The sequence below is a fragment of the Lutra lutra genome, chromosome 16, assembly GCF_902655055.1.
Source record: "Lutra lutra chromosome 16, mLutLut1.2, whole genome shotgun sequence".
Classification (NCBI taxonomy): Eukaryota; Metazoa; Chordata; class Mammalia; order Carnivora; family Mustelidae; genus Lutra; species Lutra lutra.
In genome coordinates, this window is record NC_062293.1 from 12,622,204 (window position 1) to 12,637,328 (window position 15,125).

General features: G+C 41.5%; 1 protein-coding gene across 1 annotated transcript; it reads right to left on the reverse strand.

Moving 5' to 3' along the window:
• Positions 1 to 1,312: 1,312 nt before the first annotated feature.
• Positions 1,313 to 12,834, reverse strand: APOH (apolipoprotein H). The gene is made up of 8 exons (XM_047709149.1): positions 12,713 to 12,834; positions 11,897 to 12,073; positions 9,968 to 10,064; positions 8,769 to 8,845; positions 6,815 to 7,003; positions 5,544 to 5,723; positions 3,654 to 3,851; positions 1,313 to 1,465 (listed from the first exon to the last, which is right to left on the reverse strand). The coding sequence occupies exons 1-8, from the start codon at positions 12,774 to 12,776 to the stop codon at positions 1,410 to 1,412; spliced, it is 1,038 nt and encodes a 345-aa protein (XP_047565105.1). The 5' UTR covers positions 12,777 to 12,834; the 3' UTR covers positions 1,313 to 1,409.
• Between the last annotated feature and the right edge of the window lie 2,291 nt (positions 12,835 to 15,125).

A 15,125-nucleotide genomic window follows, 5' to 3' on the forward strand; every position in this document is an offset into this window, starting at 1 on the left:
TTTTGGTTTACAAAGAGGAGATATCAAATGGTCTCAAACCCAAACCCAAAGATCCGGAGAGGGAGAGACCATACAGAAAGGAAGGATTGAGGAAGAAAAAGTAAAACTTTTTTAAGGTTAAGTAATGGGAATGTGGAGCTTTTGAATGACCACCTTGGGGGTGGGGGGAAGCAAAGGAGGAGCAGAGAAATATCTTGGAAGAGAGATCTGGCCCCCACCCATAGCAAGCACGTCAAACCCTAATGAAAAAGCATCAGTGAGGGAATTTTGAGGAGACAGATTTCAAGAGTAGTCACAGGTCCTATTTGTAGAGCTGGCAAAGAGAAACACCTTTTTCTAGTACTTTTATAAAAATGAGGAATATAAAAAAATAAGAAATAATTAAAAATTAAAACAAATTAAAACAAAATAAAAACAGAAAGAGGGGGGAAAAAGATGGGGCAGTAGCTGGAAAAAGATGTCAGACAATAGGAAGGGTTTTTGTAAAGGGTAATATTACCGTATATTTCTACACTGATAGAAATGGTCCAATAGGAAGAAAAAAAATAAAAATGGAAGATCACTTGTGGCAGGAGCAAAATCCTTAAGTGGGAGAGAGAAGATGGGATCCGGTGCATATGGATTGCCCCTAGATGGGAACTGAGTTTATCCACTGCAACAAGACAGAAGGCAGAGAATCTGGTACAGGTACTAGTAAGTTGACAGATTTGGTCATGGGAAGATTTTTTATTTTATTTATTTTTTAAAAAATGTGTTTAGAGAAAGCATGCACCAGTGAGTGTTGGGGGGAGCAGAAGGAGAGGGAGAGAGAGACTCTCCAGCATACTCCCTGCTGGGGCTCAATTTCCCCAACCATGAGATTACATAACCTGTGCCTAAATTAAGAGTTGCTTAACCCACTGAGCCACCCAGGCACCCCATGGAAAGGTCTTTTAAAGGGTCTTTTCTATTTGCTTGGTGCAAGAAGAGGAAGATTATCAGATGAGGGTGAGGGGAGAGAAGGTGGCTTGAGGAGGGTTGAGAAGAGAAGCAGCCACCTTGGAGAGGAGGGAAGTGCACAAATTAGAGAAATACGGTAAGACTGCCAGGCAGAGCTGAGGGCTTGTGTGATGGTTCTCGGGACCATTCTATGAAAAATACTGCAGTTGGTTAAGGTGAAATTATTTGAGTAGAACCAGGGAGACCAAACTAGGTTACCTGGGTAATTATGTACCCTTTCCGTTCCACATCACGAAATGGCCAAGTTCCAAGTGTCTGGGTTTCTTAACCAGCTAACATAACTAAAAGGAAGCTACCATGCTGCAGTGAGAAATGGAATAAATTCAGTCGCTTTATTTTTCCACTTTTGTCATGTTCCTTGGACAAACACTGATTCAAGTGCGCCATTTAACTTTGAATCTGAAAACCAGTTAGCATGGTTTCACATCTGATGCATCGGTTTTCCAGAAAGCCAGAGAGCTGTGCTCTGTTCGGAAAGAGAAAGAGAAAGATTCTAAGAGAAATGATTTCTTAAATTTGCTAAGTGCCTAAGCCAAATCAAATAGAATTTACCAACGGGTGGGAAAATTTAATTATATGAATAAAACCATTGACTGTGAGGTTTCAGTGATAGGAGAAAACATCAGGGAAATGATAAGGCACTCATTTCCAAGAGAGAAAATAAAAGGTTCTGTCTAATTCTGACAGTCAAGATTAAAAGAAAAAAAAAAGAAAGAAACCAACTGTATCAGCCTTTCATTTATTCTCGATGCACTAACAGTGCCGTATCTGTCTGAAGACTGTAAGGAACAATGGCCCGAAGAAATACATCAACAAAACTCAGCTTGGTTTTTTAAAATTATCCTCTTCTAATCTGTTGTGTACTGATTTGAATGAGGCTACAGGTCCTCTGTCAATTTCAGTATTTAATATCTGCCCAGGGGTCTGCTATATTTGAAACAATAACAATTTATCCAGTGCATTTCTAACCATTAGTGATTATAATAACTATCATTGTTTGAGCCCTTCCTCTGTGGCATGGATCATATTTCTGGTAAACAAACCTATGAAGTAGGTGTGATTTTCATTCCCTTTTCCGTCTCTAGCTGGTCATTTCTCAAACCCCTCATCTTCTCTAACCTGCCTGCCCAGTATACGGCTGTCAGCGTTCTTGGAACTTTTTTTTTTTTTTTAAGATTTTATTTATTTATTTGTCAGAGAGAGAGAGAGAGAGCACAAGCAGTGGGAGCAGCAGGCAGAGGGAGAGGTATTCTCCCCGCTGAGCAGGGAGCCTGATGTGGGGCTGGATCCCAGGACCCTGGAATAATGATCTGAGCCAAAGGCAGAAACTAAGCCACCCAGGCATCCCTCTTGGATCCCATTCTAAACTAAGAGGCAATAGTACCTTCAGCCTCGGGTTCATTCTTCCTTCATAGTACAAAGCTGTTTAAGCCCTAAACCTGAAAATTTAGAAATTTGGCAGTTCTAAATGCTGATCATTGTATACTTCTTGATCTCACACAAACATAACCTCCTCCTCCTTAAAGTATTTTGCTCTAATAAATACTTTGCCCTAATGAAGACTTTTCAAAGTCCAGGAATTGCTGAAGAAAGAGGAAAAAATGTTAGAAGATCTATAAACTAATCACCATTACCATGAGCTACTTTGTAATTAGGGTGAGTTCTCTGTAATTTGGGACTGAGGGGTAGTAAATATTATTTTTTTTAAATCCCCAGCTTTTTTTAAAAATTTATTTATTTGACAGACAGAGATCACAAGTAGGCAGAGAGGCAGACAGAGAGGGGGAAGCAGGCTCTCTGCTGAGCAGAGAGCCCGATGCAAGGCTCGATCCCAGGATCCTGGGATCATGACCTGAGCCGAAGGCAGAGGCTTTAACCCACTGAGTCACCCAGGCACCCCAAGTAAATATTATTATTATTCAATATTCCATGCAATATTATTTTTGAGCTTAATCTAGAATTATGCAAGATGGCATAATTCATCTCAATATTCACTGAATAAAACTGCAACCCTGAGCTTTAAGGAAAAGAATTGGAAAGGAAAATGTTAATGCAAGTGGAGAAAATGAATCAATTTATTGCTTCATCTCACTGTTTTCTCCTGCTCCCCTGCTCTTTTTAAAAATCTGGTGGCCAGGGGCGCCTGGGTGGCTCAGTGGGTTAAGCCGCTGCCTTGGGCTCAGGTCATGATCCCAGGTCCTGGGTTCGAACCCCACATCGGGCTTTCTGCTCAGCAGGGAGCCTGCTCCCTCCTCTCTCTCTGCCTGCCTCTCTGCTTACTTGTGATTTCTCTCTGTCAAATAAATAAATAAAATCTTAAAAAAAAAAAAATCTGGTGGCCAGGGGCAACTGTGTAGCTCAGTCAGTGAAGCGTCTGCTTTCAGCTCAGGTTATGATTCCTGGGTCCTGGGATAGAGTTCCTCCTCTAGCTCCCTGCTCAGCCTGCTTCCCCCTCTCTCTCTGCCTGCCTTTCCGCCTACTTGTGATCTCTCTCTCTCTGTAAAATAAATAAATAAAATATTTTTTTAAAAAAAGGGAAAGAAAATCCAGAGGCCAAACTCACATGGCTTCTTGTAATCATTATGTAATAAAAGTACTTCCTATGGTGAGAGGCAAGTGGGAATCCCAGCTAAAATTACCAGGGTCGGACTCACCCTTGAAGCACTTGGGGATTTCAATGGTGCCATCGATGCACTGAGCATCCTCTGTATAGCTACACTTCTTTTCCTTATTCTTGCAGAAGAATGAAACTTTTTCACCATGAGGCATTCCATTCTTGAATTTGTCTTGAAGCTTTACTTTCTGTCCTTGGTACAGCACTGTCGCTTTTTTAACAGATAATTTACAAGAAGCTGAAAGACACAATATTCGTGGTCAAGACTTGGGAGTTCAGTGAGTCTTCCTTAAGGACAATGTAGCATTTGAATCAGATGAGTATGCTTGAAACACATTGCTCAGGACAGGAAGATTCCAAGAATGTTCATAGTGAGTAACGTCAGTGTCATGGCCAATAGAAGTTCTTTATCCATGGAACCATTAATCATGGCTTCCAAGACACCCTTTTCTCCCCCTAGAGTACCCACATAATAAGGTCAGAGCAGAAGCGTCAGATTTTAGGCTTCCGAGAAAAAAAACTTCTACGAGATACTGCCATTTTATATTAACCTCCACTGCCCCACTGAAATCTCATTTATTGAGCTAATGCAGCCATCCCACAGCTACTGTGAGAGTTGGCTGATGATAGTTCACAAATGCTCCTTTCTCTGAAAAGTTGCCTTCAGCCATAAGGGAGCCACCTCTTCCAGGAGCAAATCAGCCTCCACAGCAGGGTCAGGGAAGAGAGCAGCCCATAGCCAATGACGGACCAGTAAGGGGATACAAAAAGCAGGTCCCCATGCCTTTTGGTGGGATCAACTGGGGTAGAATTCATGGTCCAGAGCTCCCAAGGGGATGAAATTCAAACTAGACTCTATTTGAGACCACCTGTTTGTTCAAAATTTAGTCCCAGGATCATCAGCAGCTGTATCACTGGGAACTTGAGCAAATTCTCAGGTCCTATCCCAGATCTACTGAATCAAAAACTCTGGGTTTAAATAAGCCCTCCAGGTGATTCTGGGACACAGTGAAGTTTGAGAACCAGTGCCTTACTCGAGCCTACCTGCCTCACTTTCTCCTGAAAGAAAATCACCTGTACTTGAATTTACTGTAAATCACCTGTACTTGAATCCCTGTCTCAGGCTCTGTTTCTAGGGGACCCCAACCTAGGACACTAATAATGCATCATTTTGCCTGCTGTGCCTAGTTTCCTTTTCTGCTTAGACTGCCCAGCCCTGTAACAACCAGCGCAGAAATACAGTGCTAGGTAACTGTTCTCTGCATAAGCATGACCCTGGATCAAGGATAGACACCTAACTCAAAAGGAACCAATGTTTCCAGGAAAAGATGCCAGTTAGTGTTGAGCCCTTTGCTTGAGAGGTCCTGGTGCAGAGTCAAGCCAGGTTTGAGGAGAGTGAGCAGGGAAACATGAAGATGAGAGAGAACATGAGGTCACTGAGATATGGAAAGAGTAGCAATAGGGCCTGGCTTCAGTTCAAATCCTCAAAAGGACCAGTTGCATTTCATGTCTTCGTCATTCGTCATCAATGTCCATATGATCACCTGTTGCCTTTTCATGATAAACCCCTCTTTCCTTGAACTAGCTTGAATGTGTGGTTGGTTTTTTGCAACAACAAGAAGAGTCTAGTCTAGGACAAAGCAGAAAAGGATGCTTGCAGGGAAACGAGCATAGGAAACCCACACCATTTTCCACCATATCATCAATGCTTACAGAGGATCTGTGTATCTCCTACAGTTTCATCTCAAACACACTTGCTAAGCATGAAGCTCCCCAAGGCACATGTGAATCCTAAAGTCTTTCACATACAAATAACTGTGAAGCAAGTCTGAGCAACAAGCAGAAAATGATTGGAACAAGAAAACGGCAAGTAAAAGTAATCCACTGGGTAAGTTCGGGGACGTAGTAAGACCGCACCCCTATTTCATACCTTTACAACTTGGTTGTGCAGACCAGTTTCCAAATTTGTTACATTCTACTTCTTCTGGGCCATCCAAGACGTATGTATCATGGCAACCGTATGTGGCTTTATCCTTGTAATAAAGTGCTTGTTTTGCAGGATAGTTCACAAACCCATTGTCTGGTCTTGATGGGAATGGGCATTTTACTTCTAAAAAGTATATTCAGTAAGACATATTAGTATATATGTAGTGCTCTTCCACAGTTACAAAATATTTACATTCCAATCTCCAATACCCCATTGAGTCACTGGGTGTTCCTGTAACTGGAATTCAATTTCTAGGGACCTAGGTGCTTAATCCTGTCCCCCTTTTCTTAAGCCCACAGGACCCTAGATATTATAAAGGAGAAAACAACACTTTGAAAGTAAATCAATGAGTTACCAAGTGCTTTGGGCTCTCATACAATAGCAAGGTGTTATTTATTCCAAATTTCATCTGCATGCAGTCTAAAATGGTGGGTTTTAAAAAAGAAAAAATGATTCTGCCTCTTTTAATCAACAAACCATGAAATTAGAACACAAAGCCTCCCTCCACGCACACTAGCTCATCATTATTGGATTTTAGATGGTAAATCTAATTCTTTTTTTAAAAAAGATTTTATTTCTTTCTTTGACAGAGAGATCACCAGTAGGCAGAGAGTCAGGCAGAGAGAGTGGAGGAAGCAGGCTCCCTGCCAAGCAGAGAGCCCGATGCGGGACTCGATCCCAGGACCCTGGGATCACGACCTGAGCTGAAGGCAGAGGCTTAACCCACTGAGCCACCCAGGCACCCCTAAATCAAATGTTCTTGTGATTCTTAAATTTAGGTGGACTATAAAAGCTTGGGACAATCCGACTACAGCCCAGTTTTTCACCATCATCTCCTAGAACTCCCCAATTTAATCCTGCCTTCTCCCCACCAATCTCACTACCATATTTGACTGTCCATGCATACACCCTGTTCTCTCACGGCTCCCTGACTTCCCATGACTTTCCCTCATTCTCCACTTCTTGTCTTCTGGGAAGCCCTCCCAGGCAGTTCCAAACAGTTCATGGCATTATGTAGAATTCTCCTGACGTCAGAAGCCAGGCGTCCTTCATCTGGTATTCCCAACACCCAGTACACTGCCCAGAACATGGTAGATGCCAATAAACATGAATTGAACAAGGCCATTGGAAACACTCGATGAGAGTGGAATTTTCCATTCCCAAAAATGGGATTCTACACTATCAGAATAGTTTTGTCTTGTCCTTGTACCTACCTCTGCATTCTGGTAATGCAGTCCAATTTCCATGTGCTGTGCAGGTAACTGTATCATTTCCAAACATGGCATAGTGTGGCAAACATTCGAAGACAGCTTTTGTTCCATAGAGGGAGTGGTTTTTAGTCAATGACTTAAAATCACTAAGGGTTGCGAACTTAGGAATGGATGGAGGAGGGCAGGTTACAGCTGGAAAAAGAAAGAACAATCACTTTTATGAAATAGTTGAGTCTTTTAAAGCTACTCTTTCCAGAAAAGAAAACAAAAACAAACAAACAAAGATTAACTTGAGAAAATGCAAAGTGGGATCAAATGCCAGGGTAAAAAAAAACACTTACAAAAGTCATGGAAGAACATATGACCTGAAAAATCAGATGACCGAACCAGTGAAAAGACTGAAAAATGAAGTAAGTCTAAGTCTTGTCCCCACGAATTTGCTTCTTACAATGACACAGTGCATAGGTCTCCATAAGGCTTTGATCCAAATGCTAGATGTTTCTGGAAGTCAGAGTTAGTAGAGGATGGAGGACCATCCTGTAATGAATGCTCATGAGAGCGCTTGGTACAACGTCCTCAGTGACGTCTTCATTCCATTGCTGTCTTACATGGGTTTGTTCCCACTGAACATCTCCTGCTTCTGCACTCTGCATGCTTGGAGCTTGCACAAGTAGCTTTACGTAGATGTGGTCGGGGTTGTCATCTGACCTAAGTAATACGGGGTTTCAATAAATCCAGGGAGAGTTATACTAACATAAAGGAAGATAGTGCAGAGCATAATGTGATTTAATCTGAATTATTTAAATCCTTGCTACTCCAAGTGGGAAGCCTGCTATTAATGCAGCAGCTCAGACACCATCCAGACTTGTGGATCAGAATCTGCCTCTTAACGAGATGCCTGGATGATTCACATGTCCATTAAAGTACAAGGAGCGTTGGTTTAGATTAGATGGAAGCTAAAGCAGATTTTCTGTTTGTAACCAAGAAGCAAAAGTGACTTTACATAGTTGATGTAAACGTGCTTCGAAGGGAAACTAGTGGTGATTTTTACTGCTGAGAAAAGAACTCTAATTTAGCCTTAAAAACCTTTTGTTTGGGTGGTTCAACTTTTCTCAAACGATCATTGATTTGAAATTGCTTGACTTTTTCACTGGCTCTTGTTAGGACAGATCTCACTGAAATGTTGGAGAACCATAAACATGATTGTGACGTGTGGGACTCCTGGTCAAAGACTGGACTCCTGTGACTCACAATCAGAACACCCTTGCCTCCATCAGGAATGTCCAGAGCCGCCCCTGACTGCGTGGCTGAGGGTCCCGGAATAAACCAGAGGTGTGTTTTGAAGCAAACCCACTCCACTCCTATGAGGCGAGGCCCTTTGATGGAGTCTAAGGTCACTGCGAAGGTTACTTTCCTAGGTTCCTCATCACTAGACACACTCGCCGAAGGGCAGACCAAAGTCTCCTTCAGCCATACAGCCTCAGTGCTGAGAACAGGACATGACACACATTAGGTCCCCAATACCCATTTATGAGATACATAAATGGGTGAATGTATAAATGAATGAATGAGGTCCCAGAGTGGCAGGAAGATTGTTTCCAGTTCTTCTAGTCAAATGATGGCCATCCCAGGTTGACCAATATCACATGTAGCCAAGCCCCTGCCAAAAAGTGTGAGAATGAGGGAAAGAGTAAGCCCAAATATCACTGTTTTCACCAGGTGGAGGATACAAATGTGATCAGAGTCGAATGCTTCCCTTCTGTCCTTCCAAAAGTGTTGTTGCATCCTCCAAGGTAAGATGATATCGGGAGGAATACTCTCCGTAAGGATGAGTAACCATCCCAAGGAGTGAGGACTGAGGGGTTTCCAGGCCAGGGAATGTACAGTGTTGAGACCAGCAAAGTCCCAGGCAAAACAACTAATCTCTCTCCCCAGAACTGGGGACCCACAGACTCACGAGTACAGACAGGAAGGTCAACATTCCATTTTCCTTCCTCGGTGCATTGAGCAGAACTACTTCCATTCAGATAAAACCTGCAAAAGGACAATACGACCCATCAAGCAGTAAAATCACCCATTGAAGTCATCTCAGATGTCCTCATCACTGAGCATCACCTCAGAGTCATGCTACTGACTTTTCCCCTATTTTGTAAGTCTGCTTTCTTGAGGAGCTCAGCACTCTTAAGGCTCATCAAATCTCCCAGGCCAGGGCTGCAGGGGACTTACGGAAGAATGAGAAATTTCCACAGCTGGAGGCGTAGAAGCCAAACCCCCAGATCCCTCTTTTCCAATCAGCAGACCAAAAATAACTGCTTCATACGCAGAGCGAAGAAGCATCTCTTCTTCAGGGTCACAAAACTGAATCAAACTGAGTCATGGCTACTCTTCATTTCCTAAAACTATTCACTCTACTGAGATAAATGGGTAGAAACAATGCGTCTATTTCCATCAAAAATGTAACATTGTCTCCTCCAACCAATTGCTTCAAGGTCCTTTTTCATCAGACCCACAAGTTAATTGGTTTTTCGGATGAAAAGAGTTTATTTCTCTTTCACACATAGTATTTCTTCATTTCCAACCCCAAATAAGAATCCTCAGTAAAATTTTGCCCTAAGGTACAGCCAGCTGACCTATACCGACAATGTCACTGGTGGTGACTTTGCTCATAAGGTAGCTGAGCTACGTGACCGACCGGACGTCCTTTCTTGCTAGGGATGCTGATCAACGGAACTATCTTCTAGACCAACACACTCCCTATTTCACCAGAGAATACCCTCCTGGAGATTCCCAGGTCAGTCAATCAAATTAGGTTCATATCTAAAGCCCAAGTCCAATTCCTAAAGTATTTTAACCTTCATGCCAAGTCCCAGAGATGATAAAGAATTACCATCCAGTTTTAAGGGTTCCAATGCACCTCCTCAGTTAAGTAACTAACCAGAGGGGAAGTTGGATACAAGTAGCACCTTCATGTTTCACTCTAGCTGTTAAAGTCTCCACAACTCCCCCATCCCAATGCTACTGTGGTACAGATTAAAAGCAGGACTACAAATGATCTGTATTCAGCCACTCCAGCCTGAAGGCCAAAAATAAAATATGTCTTGATATTTAATGTAAGGGCACAGAGACGTTCTGCCTCTGTTAGCTAGAAGTCCTTACCCGGGATTACAAGCAAAACTGATCGTGTTGGGATATTCAAAAGTTGTGTAACGTACAGCTCCATTTTCTAAGATTCCAGCAAAAGGACATATTCTGGCTGTAATTTAAAGATAGAGAGGTAAATTTCAATTTATAGAGTTTTTTATTAGAGTAAAAAACATGTAAACTCGGGCGCCTGGGTGGCTCAGTGGGTTAAAGCCTCTGCCTTCGGTGCGGGTCATGATCCCAGGGTCCTGGGATCAAGCCCTGCATTGGGCTGTCTGCTTAGCAGGGAATCTGCTTCCCTTCCTCTCTCTCTGCCTGCCTCTCTGCCTACTTGTGATCTCTGTCTGTCAAATATAGATAGATAGATAGATAGATAAACTCATTTCTATTCTTTGATCCAATAACTCTACTGTTAACTATTCTAAGAAAAAACTCAAAACTAGTCAAATGATATATGCACAAAGAGGCTCATTGCACTAATAACAAAAATCAGACAGCCTAAATGTTTACTAACAGGTGGTTGTCTTGATTAATTATGGTAAATCAACAGTTGAACTCTAAGGCAACCAACAAAACATGAATTATGAAGACTATGGACACACTGTCAATATTTATGCTGATGAATATAGAAAAATATAAAATGATACCTACTTTCTGCAATGATGCAAAAATATACACGTGGAAAGTAACTTGAAAAAATGAAATTGTTAGATAGCATGGAGGACAAGGGGAGATGGAGAGGAGAAGGGAGTTGAGGGAAATTGGAAGGGGAGGTGAACCATGAGAGACTATGGACTCTGAAAAACGATCTGAGAATTTTGAAGGGGTGGGGGGTGGGAGGTTGGGGGCACCAGGTGGTGGGTATTGTAGAGGGCACGGATTGCATGGAGCACTGGGTGTGGTGCAAAAATAATGAATACTGTTATGCTGAAAAAAAAAAATTAAAACTCTGTGACTCTAAATGATACTTGGCCACAATGAGTAACAATAGAAGGAACAGAACTTTTTAAGCATTTTATTTCTTTCAATGGAAAAATAAACTATACTTTCCTACTCTAAAAAAAAAAATGAAATTGTTAGTATTCCAGTTATGACCGATTTGAAGAAAACTTTTCCCTCATGATATTATAGCTGTTTTTCATGAAAAATCGTGTTTAGTCCTTTTTGAATCAAAAAGCAGACCAAAATCACTTGTATGAAATATATGAGTTTCACAAAGGTCACGTTCCTATGACCAAAACAACCGGAGCTCAGAAAGACGCATAAAGTGATTTTTACTCTTTAACTTCTACATAAAATGTCCAGAAATTCTTTCGGGCTAACTGCTCCATATTTGACTGTAAAAAGTAATGCTGGTATGATAGCACAGAACCATGTACTGAGGAATAAAGAAAAGCAACCATCTACCATAAGGAGAGAGCAATAAATTTATATTTAAGTTTTTATATTATACTTATATATAATATTATAACTTATTATAAATTATGATTATATAATCATATATAATTCATATTCTTATATTTATTATAAATTATTATAATATGATAATTCCATTAAAGATGCTTTTGTTTTGAGGCCAGGTCCAAATATATGATGATTCCTTGTGTTTTACTTTTTCAAAAGTCTCTTTGGCATCTGTTTAAATTTCAGAGTAGCTGTATATCTTTTTTTCACCTTTGCAGTCTCTCTCTCTTTTATTGTAGCAGGTCTCTTTTTTACATCTCTTCTAGTTCTGGGCTATGCTCACCTCCTCCTCTCTAAATAGCACCTATTACCTCTACTGTCCCCTCCCATGAACACCACCCTGGTCCTCTTGTTTCTTCACAGCCTTCCACTCTGTGGCTCGCCTGGCCCTCTGTGCCCCCAGCATGACAAAGGGGGTTATCCGCCAAGTGTCCTGAATCCCAATGAGGGGACAGCATGTGAGAGAAGGCACTGACTTACGGGTACACCTCAGGGTGTTGTCGGGCCAAAGTCCTGTGAGAGGGCAGATGAACCGCCTCATCCCACCGTGGGATATATAGCCCGGACGGCAGGTGTACACAATCTGCTCCCCTGGGTCATAGGTTCTTTTTAATGGAGTAACGGTGGCAAATGGTAGCTCATCTGGTTTGGGACAGGCTGAAATAGAGCACAAAGTGGTTAGTCAAGAAATCTACATTTTTCTAAAATAAGACAAAATCAGAGAGGAAGACAAATCATGAGAGACTGTTAACTGTAGGAAATAATTGAGGGTTGCTGGAAGGGAAGTGGTGGGGGGATGAGGTAACCGGTTGATGGGCATTAAGGAAGCAGTTGATGGAATGAGCACTGGGTGTGACATGCAACTGATGAATCACCAAACTCTACCTCTGAACCTAAGAATACACTATATGTTAATTGATCTTAAACAAAATTTTAAAAAGAAATCTATATTTTCATTTTTAACCTCGGCTAGCACAAAAATGAAAAAACTAATGCTACCAATAGTAACTATGCCAAATTCTGTACCAAATATTTCATGTATGCAAGATCTCATCTAATCTCCTCAACTTTGAAGGGTACTATAGGTGTCCCCCTTTTATAGGTCGATACATCGAGGCTTCATCTGGCTGAATATCTTAGGAAGGAGCTTTAAGTGTGGCAATAGTGAAGAATCAGTATCAATCCAGACTCCCCAGCATCCGCACTAGAAAGAATTTTAGTCATCATTACTGATCCCTGTCATATACTAAGGGCTTGGAGGTATTAATTATATTTGCAAAAGCAAAGAGTACTTACTCCGTCCTGCAGTAGCAACATGGCAGAGAAAACTTGAGAACAAGAAGAGCCCCAGAGAAATCATTGTGGATGACTCACACAGGCGCTACCAAAATGGTTTCCTCTGCTAAAAAGAGGGATGCAAATATAAAAGTGCTTAAACATTAACCTTTCCTCCTGTGTTCTTTTACCTCTGTAAATAGAAGGTAAAATATCACAATTTGAAAGGAACTCTGAGACCTACATTTTTTAATCATTTACTTTCACTTCTGTGGGTCTGTTGTGAAATCCTTGGCAAATGGTTTCCATCTTCATAACATTTATTTTAATGGCACAACATGGTCCATTATCACCTTGAATGGAATTCTGCTGATTCCCAGATTGTCAGGGCTCTACTCCAGACCTCTCATCCTCCATCCTTAGTTTTGTGTACGTAGTGGGTGGAACATCAGAAGCCTGAAGCACCTGCTTCCCCCACACTCTTGATGTAGAAATTTTGGACCATCTCTGGCTTTCAGTCTCCACATCTCTAAAATGATATTCATTTCCAGATGTATGATTCTGAAGAACATCCACAAGGAGGCATCTAAAACTACAATGCCTAAAAACCTGAGTTCATCATCTTCCCTCAGAAAAACGATGATTTCTTCCAGATTTCTGTTTTACTGGCAATTAGTAACAGATCATTCTGGCACCTCCAGGTGCAGCCTCAAAGCTATCCTCAAATCCTCGGTCTTCTCATGCCAAGTCAACACGAAGTCCTTCTCGTCCCTCTTAATACTTCTTAGATCTGTCTAGGCAGATTTCTAGATCTGTTTTAGGGACTGGAAAGTTGACATGAAGTTACAAGCTGGGACTCTGAGAAGAACAGAAGTTGAGTAGGAGGCGAAAATGGCCAATGATGATGACATTGCTTGGAGGGTTCAGAGAGGACCAGCCACCCTAGTTTTTGTAGCAACCAATCCAGCAAGCCAAATCCCAACCTCCGTAGCAATCAACCCAACTTAGGACAAACTAGAAAAAGCCAAATATGTTCTTCAATTAATCACATAGGATGCCCAGCTTCTAGTTAGTCCACCTCCATTACCCCTATCATATCAACAATCTTCCATCGGGACATACTTGAATTTGCCCTTTGTGTCCACAAGCAAGTTTGACCACTCCTCTGACTTTGAGTCTCTGCCAAACGCAAATAACGATGGCTGACTCCCTTGTTATGGCAAGCTCTGAGTCAGTTGCCTTTGCTGGTTCTCATTTGGATGGCCTTTGAGGTCTAAAGTTGCTTGACACACATTAGTTTAAGAAGTATTCTTGTCAGGTAGTGATTCTTGAACTTTGCTTATGATGAACATTGTGTTCTGTGACAAGAAGAAAAGTATACTCCCACTAATAGAAAATAGAGTGGTCCTTCCCCCTCTGTGATTAAATCAAAGTCTTTACACACACACACACACACACACTCACTCACTCACTCACTCACCCTTCCCCTTCTAAGGCTTTTCTAGATCATTCACAGGCTCTGTTTTATTGTGGAGAATTCCCTCAATGTGTGGAGAAGAGAGATACTAAAGAAGATAAGGCTGAGTTGTTCTACATAATAAAGATCTGAGGTAGATGGGAGAAAGAGAGAGAGAAACCAAACAGGCTGGGCATCAGGAAAATATATTTGAGAAGTGTGAAACTAAGAAGAGACGTTTTTGGCAACAGATGTAAATGGAGTGATAGCCATTGAGACGAGCAGTGACAGAAGGGGGGTTTTAATAGTATTTGCTAATGGATGTGCACCCTTACCTGAGAGGCCTTTCTGGAGAGACAGGAACATTCTATACTTTACATGTTTGTTACTAGGGTACTTGCAATGATCAAAACTCATTTAAGGAAAACAAATGAACAAAATAAATAAAAAGCAGAAACAGACCCGTAAATAACAGAGAACAAACTAATGGTTTGTTAGTAAGTTAGAGGGGAGGAGGGGAGGAGGAGGAGGAATGGGGAAGATGGGTGAAGGGGAATGGGAGGTACAGTCTTCTAGTCACTGAATGAGTAAGTCATGGAGAGGAAAGGCACAGCATAGGGAAGAAAGTCAATGGACCTGAATAGCGTTGTATGGTGTCAGAGGGTGGCCACACCTGTGAGTACAGCATCATGGATAGACTTGTCAAGTCACTATGCTGTACACCTGAAATTAGTGTAACATTGTGTGTCTGCTATACTTCAATTTTAAAAAGAATAATTTATTAAATATTAAAAATTATCCAAGTAAACATTTAAAATCTGTGTATCTTAATATACGCTAATTATACCTCAAATTAAAAACAATGCACTCCTTTCTTTTTGCCTCTCTTCATCCCTCCCTCCCTCCATTCCTTTGTCCTTCCTTCCTAATTCTGTCCAAAAGTCATGGGGCAGACCCAGTGGGGCAGTCATATTGACC